At 37.8% G+C, this 9,560-nt stretch overlaps 1 protein-coding gene across 1 annotated transcript; it reads right to left on the bottom strand.

Annotated features, from left to right (window-relative positions):
• Positions 1 to 560: 560 nt before the first annotated feature.
• On the bottom strand, positions 561 to 3,422 carry LOC145495079 (PR domain zinc finger protein 14-like). The gene is made up of 3 exons (XM_081474650.1): positions 3,014 to 3,422; positions 2,117 to 2,390; positions 561 to 1,831 (listed from the first exon to the last, which is right to left on the bottom strand). The coding sequence occupies exons 1-3, from the start codon at positions 3,341 to 3,343 to the stop codon at positions 1,167 to 1,169; spliced, it is 1,269 nt and encodes a 422-aa protein (XP_081330776.1). The 5' UTR covers positions 3,344 to 3,422; the 3' UTR covers positions 561 to 1,166.
• Between the last annotated feature and the right edge of the window lie 6,138 nt (positions 3,423 to 9,560).

Genomic DNA, 9,560 nt, shown 5'->3' with positions numbered 1-9,560 from the left:
CACGATTTTTAACCAATCAGCGCGCGTATTTTCTTAGGACTGTTTTCTAAATATATATGGTACTCGGGCCATGTTGGTTTACTGAATTTACGGGCTTTCGAAACAAAAATTACACGGCTTATGACGGATTTACCTCAAGACTACCTTGCCATATAATAAAGATGGGCCTATTTCCGGACCGAAAGTGTTTCGAGAAAATCAAACGATCACAGACAATCATGACTAAAACACCACGTTCGTACATACGAGTAACATACGGGTACATACGAGTACATACGAGTACATACGAGTGACATACGAATACATTCGAGTAACATACGAGTACATACGAGTACATACGAGTGCATACGAGTCACATACGGATACATGCAGACACATACGGTAACATCCAGGTTATATATGGATTTTAAATGTACTTATGTTAAGAGAATAACCAAAATTTGCAAATTTGAAAGATAGTTAAACTGTTTTACCTTACTTGAGGAAAGGGAGAGGGGTCCAATTCAACGAATGAAAAGACACCCCACCCCCCTCCTCCCCCCGCCCCCCCCCCCCCCCACCACCACCACTCCAATAAAACAGTTGCTGGATTTGGTTTCTTCAAAATAACAAAACTGTCACAGCCGCAACTGTGACCACAACACTGTTTTAGAGTGTTAGCAACTGCTGCAAAGTAGTTGTAAAGAACTCTCCAAAACTTAGGCACTTGTAACCCCGAAGGCTAACGATGGATGAAAGAAGTCTCAGCCAGATAAGTTGCCTGTTTTCATTACGACCAAGGAAAGAATGCATCACAATGGAAACATTTACAGAAAGGCACACAACTGTGTAATAGTCGCTATTCTACCTTAATTTATTAGCTAGTCTTAAGGATAAACTGTTCTTCTTCGGAATTTGTCCGCGTTACACTTGATACATATTTTCACGGATAGCTCAGGCTAGATGATGGAAAAATAGAGCAAAATTCCGCGCATTTAACGGAGCTGGTTTTAAACTGATAAAGAGTAAAATACAGAATCGAACTGGAAAGCCCAGAAATAAACGAGCCTTATCAGAAGTTCAACGCTACTAAGCAACAAGACTTAAAAATCGTCCATAAATATGGAGCAGATATGGTTAACTGCTGTTAAAACAATACAAAATGAGAGTTCCTAGAAACGAAGAAATCATATTAACAGGCTCTTTCGCATGACTTTAGGAGCACGATTCTTTCTTGTAATGCAGTCAAAATTGGCACGGTGTCGGTCACGTGACGAGGGACTTGAAAACGCTCTGCCACATTTCTCGCAGGTGTAAGGTTTGGCTCCCGTGTGCATGTTGATATGAAACTTCAGTTCGTAAGACTGCGCGAACGCCTTTCCACAGTATTCACACACGCATGGCTTCTCTTTTGTGTGCGTGCGACGCACGTGGCTGTCATGTGCTGCGTGTGATGCGAATGCACGCTCGCAGTGCCTGCACTTGAAGGGTTTTTCCCCGCTGTGCTGACGGATGTGCGTCCGTAGAATGGAAGAAGCCGTGAAGGCCTTGACACAATGTGGACACTTGTAAGGTCTTTCACCACTATGTACTCGCATGTGTTTGTTGAGGCTGGATGACTGAGAGAAGCGTTTACCACACACTGTGCATTGGTGAGGGCGGTGTTTCTCGTGCACGTGAAGAATGTGGATACGAAGGCGATCCCGCTTGTCAAATGAGCGGTTACACACTGTACAGGGGAACTTCCGGTCTCCTTGATCAACACAGCGCGTGTATTTAAGGTGGCGGTCTCTGTAATATTTGTAGGCAAACACTTTACCACAGCGTTCACACGAGTAACTGCCAAACGCACCTGCAATGATTCCAACTTAATGTAAATTTTTAAAATACGTTGGAGAAGCAAACAGGATGTAAAAATTAAAGAAAGACTTGACGGAGGTTGCTACGAATGGGTTTTCAAATGAAACAATTGGTCACGATTTTAACAAGTTACTGAAAATACGACTCATTATTATTTTTGTCATTGGAGAAGTGTAAAACTGCAAACTCTTTATTCGTCCCGGGATCACTTCATGTAGAATTTGAAGTTGCCTCGTTCCCTATTAAACGTGAAATGTAGTGTTTAGTGCGGCCTCACCTTGTCCAGTCTCGTTGATTTGTTCTTTCCGTGGTGCAGTCTTGATTCCAGTTGGAATCCCCATGAACATATGATAGCGGTGTCCATACCAAACCAGCAGTTCTTCACCATGTATAATTTCTCGGCATGACTCATAATACAGCTGGTCGCCATCTTGAAGCAGCACAAGATTTTGTTCTTCGGTGTTTCGGGCACAGTTAACAAACTTCATCCAGTTTTCTGATTCCCTTTGTCCATCAATGTAATAAGCGAGGCTTCCATCCTCTTTGAAGACCTTAAATGTTCAAGAAAGAAAGCAAATATTGGCACCTACCAAAATAATTGATGTACATTTGGTTTTGTAGTACAACATGCAAGCCCTGGTAGGGATGTTGTTCACCAAAGACCCCTGTTCAGTTTATAAAAGTAACTGATAATCTTAGCTTAGTAATCGTTAAATTCGAGTCGTTTTTGCTATCTTAAGTGTTGTTATATGACTTGATGCGTCGGCAAAATTCTTTCTTGATTGGTGTCCATATCTGGCAGCGGCATCAGAAGACAAACACCAACATACAAAATAGCTGCCAGCCTTTCGTGTAACATACCAAGAACTTTCATTTTGACAAAAAAAAAAACAAAGATATCCTAGATTTACATGAACCCGACTATCCGGCTGGACATTGTTAGACGACGGCAAATACCAAAACAGAGTGTACCAGTGTTTCTGAGCAAAGAAGACAGCAAACTTTGGTACCAAACATACAACAACGTACGTGTGTTATGAAGTCAAAGCCTGTTCGAGCCTGTTCGGCGTTACCCGCTGAAACAGTTCCAGTTTGTTACATTTGTAAAATACATTTCATAAGAAAGGAACCATTGGCAGTATTTTGTCGACATTGGGGGTTTAACTATACTAACCTCCCACAAGTACTCATTATCTTCACCTTCTTTAACCTGCCAGGGTTGAACCACTCTGCCGCGGTAAGGACCGAAACGAGTTCCTTTGGAGATGGACGCACGACAACTTACAACAGTAAACTGGTGTGGAGTCGTGTTCACAATGCGAATGCCTTGTGGTAAGCATATCGGCAACGTGCTGACTGTTTGATGTGGATTGTGGTGGCACTCGTGGCTGTGAGCTGGCTGTGCTGAGTGAACTACTGAGGAAGGCAGCGGTTCTAAAAGGATCGAAATACTGGGTGAGGAGTTTAGCGGAATACGGTTAAAAGAACCATGTAAGAACGCCATTATATTCAGCTATTCAGAACACGGTGTGGCAAGGGAGTTGGTGAAATGCGGCCAATCTGTCAGTATTAACAGAAAACTGCACCGTAAATATACATCATCTCTATCCACCTGCGAGCTTTTCTAATTCAACATTCTTTTAACAAAAGTAATTATCTCGTGTTAAAGTTTTGGAAATGAGCCACATTTTGCGGGGTTTAGGACGTCGAAAACGTAATTGACATAAGCACATTTAATTGAAATCTTAACTTTTTAAAATTATTTCGCCTCACAAATAAGAAGGAGTAAAATTCAAGATACATCCCGAAAAAAAGCCAATTAAAACTTTAATATGAACAAAATTGCGCTGCATTAATTGACTTCAAGACTTTAATAAGGAAATCAGCTAACAACTTTTGAGTGTTGCATTTGCTGTCCGTATCATATGAAATTAGCTGACTATTTCCTTGACATTAACATCTATATTTTGTAATAAAAATTCGAATTTTTCAGTTTGGCTTTTACTGTGTTCCTTTGGGTTGATGTTCGCCGTATTTTCGAGTTGTTTCAACTTTAAAGATAATAATAATTTATTTAAGGTCGAGAAGAAGTAAAACCTTCAAAGTGCGTCTTGAACCCGTGATGTCCGTGTTATTTATGAGAGTGCACATATCTCGTTACAAACTGACGACTAACAAGACAAATTACGTGGCATAATTGAAGATCTTTTAGGATGCTCTTGGCAAAGCCACACTTATACTCCTACTGATGACTGTTAATTGGTTTCAAGGCTTTAACGAGATGATCAATAACTTGCTGAGGAAACGTGGTTATCACTGATATATAGTGCTGATAAATTTTGTATCACTGATTAGACACTGTAACTATCACTGTTTGATTTTTGTCAGAGAAAAGCCACCTTCGCTTGCCGAATAGAGCATTGTTACCTTTGAAGACATGTTAACTAATGGTGTTTCAATTTTCTGATGATAGATTCATCTTGAGTCACTTATTTGGGGGGAGAGAAATTGTTTTTGTAACTAAAAGCGTATTTTCTCGGCAAGCAAGCTGGAACTCAAATTTTCTGGCATTTTAAGGTCCGGCATATCATTTTCACAAGCCCAACTATGTTTCTCGCTTAGTTTTAAATTATTAAATTGTCGGAAAGCCAACTGCCCATACATCAACGTTTTAGGAAAAGATAAACAGTATTGAAAGCGTGATACAGCATAGTTGACGCCAGTCAGAGTGTGCTAAGAGACAGTGTAGCTACAGAAAACCATTCAGCTTTTGAATTTAATTTCGTCATTAGTAAACATTGATTTGTTATGCGCATAGCAATACTTTACAATTACTGGGCGAAGCTGAGTAGGGTATCGAATACAGGGGTTTGTACTATCTGCCGCACTCGATGTCTGAGGCGGAAAACACAAACCGAATCTAATAATTGTTTTAATAACTTTAAATACTTATTCACCATCATGTTATTACATTTTAAACAATAAAATGTATTTTTTCGGGCTAGATTTGCACGCATTTCGAAGCTTTTTCCGTCGCGGGTTGTTAAATCTTCTTATCTCTGTGCATGTCCCGCTTGCTCTAATTAATCACGCGACGGATGGCACCTGTAGCTAATGTATTCATTCATGAAAGATCACGCACCTTTTCATACTTTTCTATGGGAACCTTTCAACAAAAATTATTGACTTCTGGTTTTTTTTTAGATGGATGAGCAGTTGGCTTTCGAACTATTCAATGAGAAAATAAACATGGTTTGATTAAGAACTTGCAATGTGATCCTAGTTATTAGAAAATTTGAGATGCCGAAGACATGCTTGCAAGATACACGTTTTGGAACAAAAACACAAATTTTCGTCAAATTCCCTAACACAAAATGCGATTCTAAGGTATTTAAAGGTGAATGTCGTCGCGATAAGTGAGGGCAGTGTTGTACAGGTCAAAAAGAAGAGTGTAGCAGATTTATTCTTCAGTCTATATCCAATATTACATGCGATTTCGACACCAGTGTGAATAAGCTGTATGATTATAGCACCTAACCAATCAGAAGATATCCTTGTACTGTGTTTATGTAGCGTTCGCTCTGCAAGGGTCTTGAATCAGAAGAATTTTGGTAAGCCACTGAAGCTACTCAGTCACTGAAATATACATTACTACACGACTACGTTAGTTCAGAGGGCTAATAACTAAAATCAACCAATCAGATTCCTCCATTCCCGGTCCAATATTCTCTTGGTATTAGATCGGGTACTGTCCCGAATGATCCCGCACGATCACTCTGGATGATTTTCTGGTAGTTTTATGGCTTACATTTCTAAAAAAAGAAACTTGCTTTATTGATTGTATTGAACATAAAATTTTCCTTTTTCTTTTTCTTCCAACTTTTCTTCCCTTCTGTTTTGTTTAAAATCAAACATGATTATACGCTCCGTCTACTCCCAATCAGAATTGCCCGCCGTCCCTAATTGTAGCATTTTTCTTTACATTTTTTGTCGTGTAATAAGTCTGTTATTAACCAACCTTGCTGGGAGAATATCGGCCAGATCAGCACGGTCTAATTTTTTAAATCCAGCTTTTATACAATGGAATTGTTGCCAAATTACTGTGTTAGCACTCATCGGACATAAATTTCCTATCGCTAGAGATTCAAATTAACGTTTTCTTATTTTTAGCGATGTCTGATTAAAAAAGCTTGGGACATTTCCAATATATAGAGGATATTACACGGTGGCGAGGACATATGAATTTTATGTCCGAAAGGCCAGAACAATATCTCACTGGCCCGCTACGCTCACTCGTGATTGCCACGAGAACATAAAATTCATATCTTTGAGCTAACGAGTAGTGTTCTTTTTATTATAATAATGTTGAAAATACATGTTTGCACATACTGGTTTCTACAAATAGTGGCTCAATCAGCACATTGCAACACAGTCGGCGCAATCAAGCAAAATTATTCTGAACAAGTGTTGGTACTAAAATTGCTTAGAATCCATAGTTATTTTTTCGCAGATAGCTGTCGATGCTTTGGATAAAACCTGTGATGGATGAGGGCTTGTACGTATTCTTATCCGTTTTCAGTTTTACACACAAACCACCAAGTATTTAATGAGTTGCTTGCCGTTCCAACGGCGTTATATCCTCTATTTATTTTTTCTGGTCACGTTTTGAGAATTTCCTGAAAACGTTTCAAACGTTTTTCGTTTGGTTTTCTCGTTCTTATCTGTTCGGAAAACACAATTACCTTGTCTTCGCTCAACAAAACAAATTTACCAGCAGCGGCCATTATTCCAAACAACAAACCAAGTTAATTCAACAAAAGCTCGCTAAAGGCAAGAGCCATTTCGTCTTTTGCAGATATGCCACTTGCAAGAGTGACATACGGGTCCCGGATGTAGTGATTTATGGATTCTTCGATAAATGTGGTTATTTTCATCCGCAACAACCGTGAAGAAAACGTATAGTTATTCTAAACATGTGATGAAAACATGGTTCATCAACGACAGCAAGCCGCTGGCGAAGACATTCTTTCATGGTTTTACAGTCAATTATTTTGTGAAATTTGTAACTTCTTCTCTATCTGCCTATTTTTAGACGACAGGCTTTTCATTCGAGTTCTTTCACGAAAATCAATCTTAGCTTGGCCTCCCGCTAAAGAAATCAAATCTGACAACGGTTATTTTCATTCGTCATTTTCTTGTTCTCAGGCCATGTGTCTCTACTTAGTAATTTTAGAGTGTAAATTTTCATTTTTTTTTTAAATCCTACATTTCGATTTAAGCTGTGTTGAGTGATCAGTATAAACGCCGTGGATGGTGTTGTACCCAAATTACTTACAGGTGAAATCTCTTTTAGTTTACATTACACCCAATTAAAATCTTTGCCCACATTATTGTTAATTATTGCAGACAATGGTTCAAAGACAGAGCAATTATATCATCTTCATCTCTTTAAAAATTCCTGCCTAAAGCTAATTATGTTGACTGATGTTTATTTTTCTGTTAACCAAGATGAATTCAGAGAACAATCAATTTTAAAATAGTACGGTATAACAAATAGCAGAAGCTTCTGCAAATAGTGATACTGATCAGGGCGTCTTACTGATCAAGCATTATTACTCCGCCCCTGTACAAATCTTTCAACTTTTGTTTCATAATATTTGCGATTCCACTTCTGAGAAATATTTAAAGACTCTTAGAAATTCAGTATACCAAATGGTGAACATCTTATCCAATTAGAAATTGTTTAGACTCGCTGAGTACTTTCCTATTTTAGCTCAATTACACACAATTTATACAGAAAACCACTCATTGGCGAATTTCGCTTGGTCTCCAGAGGACATGCATTCGTGTAGTTTTCCAATTGACTAGAACAATAATACTCGTCGCTACAGATTTTGGTGTTCTAATTTATGAGAAATATTAATTTATTATGGAATATGTTGCCGTTCAATTTTTTTGTTGTTTCACTGGCACATTCTGCACTAGTGCAGTCATCTCCATGTTTCCTTGGCTGTGAAGTTAAAGTCATTGAATGTGTTTCTATTGATAATACTCTAGATTTAAAGTTTGGCTGTTAGGACTTTATATTGGTCAGTGACTAAACTGTTGGTTCAAACGTTGTTATTACGGAATCGCTTTCCAGGATTACGTTATCAGTAAAACGATATCCGTGCTAATTAGCTTTCATCTATCCATGCTCTCTGGGAGTCTGTTAAATCTTCAAAAAGACCGGGTTAAAAAATCGAAAATGAAAACTGCGAAACATATGCTATCACTAGAGTAAAATTCATCAGAAACTAAATCAAACCTTTTTGAAATGAAAAATCTAAAACAAATAAAAGCTAATGATTTTAGTAATTGTCTCGTTTGTAAAATCTGATCGGCAATTTTACATGGTTACACCCCCTTCATACTCAACAATAACATATCTGCATTTGTTACAAAACGCACTCTCTTTCATTTGTTATATCCCCAAACGTCACTACTCGTTCAGTATATTTTCTCCTCGAATAGCAAAAATACCTGGCCATGATCGTAGACAAACGATGTTTTCTGCCGTTATGTATAAGTTTTCCACATACTATAGACCTAGCACTAATTTACTCAAGGATGAATGAAAAACGTATACAGGACTGCAAAATTTGAAATTTACACCGCGTATAGGGAAATAAGTTCTCTTTCTGCCTTTTGTTGCCTTCTGAACTCAGAACCAAACATCAAATTAAGTTTTGCAAGGAAGGGTAATTATTATTTTTTTCTTAAACCAGGTGTATTGCACGGTTCTTCATGGCAAACAGTGTAATATTTCGCAAACTTCTAAACACCTGCAATCTCAGTAAAATCTGTAACCTGATGCAGTCCTTCTACTTATCTACCTATTTATCAATATCGGACTTTATAAAAATCACTTTTTTTCGGTTATTTACATTTAATATATCAGAGTGTTCATAGTTCTTCAATTTTAGGAGGGAAATTTAAAATCTGAAATACTTATGTAGACACCAAAACCACATGAACCAGGTTTATACTTGCCTACCATGAGAATAGCTAATACCTTTCAACATATATATCCCTTTCAAATCATCCAGACAGGTAACTTCCTCGTTCATCGAAGATCCATTCAGAGCACTATCCATATCAGCTTGACTAAACTGAGCAGAAATTATCCCCTGCGTCAGTTTCTTCTCTAAAGAATAATCATTTTTAAGGTGCTGAAAATATAAATAGAAGCAGAAGCCATCAGTATGAGTAATCGTGTGAAGTTCTATACGCTTCTAAGAAATTTTCGATCACGTAGTAATATTTTCAGTCATGAGCAATTTTATTTTAATTAAAACGACGAAAAACTACAACGGTCTGACAGATATTCATGGAGATTATCAACATTTCTGGATCTCCGTTTAACGTATTTTCTCATGAGAGTTAATCTTCCCAGACTTCAAAAATATGGAAGCTCAGAAGTAACCTAGTCCTTTAGTTTTAAAGGTCGAGTGTCTGGTGAAAGTCTGCTGTAGATTGTTTGTTAGGCCTAAATTCTTTAAAAATTCAACACGAACTAAGATCGGTGTTAAATAAACATCAAGGTAAAGGTTAAGGGCAAAAAGAAATCGTTAAAAATGTCACATTTCATTCCTTAGAATCAAACTCAAAACTTGATGTCAATAATAAACGCGCATATCAGTACTTACAAGCTGGGGATAAAAGTAAATGGTGCGTTTCAC

The sequence above is a fragment of the Orbicella franksi genome, chromosome 8 (genome assembly GCF_964199315.1).
Source record: "Orbicella franksi chromosome 8, jaOrbFran1.1, whole genome shotgun sequence".
NCBI lineage: Eukaryota > Metazoa > Cnidaria > Anthozoa > Scleractinia > Merulinidae > Orbicella > Orbicella franksi.
Note: the sequence above shows the minus strand (reverse complement) of the source record. Positions and strands in the feature narration are given on the sequence as shown.

What these genes read in the sequence shown, in the direction of transcription:
- LOC145495079 (XM_081474650.1), bottom strand. Translation starts at nt 3,343, where the DNA reads ATGGCGTTCTTACATGGTTCTTTTAACCGTATTCCGCTAAACTCCTCA. An exon ending in ATAATGAGTACTTGTGGGAG is followed by an intron (nt 2,391 to 3,013) that starts GTTAGTATAGTT and finishes TGAACATTTAAG; the next exon opens with GTCTTCAAAGAGGATGGAAG. An exon ending in AATCAACGAGACTGGACAAG is followed by an intron (nt 1,832 to 2,116) that starts GTGAGGCCGCAC and finishes GAATCATTGCAG; the next exon opens with GTGCGTTTGGCAGTTACTCG.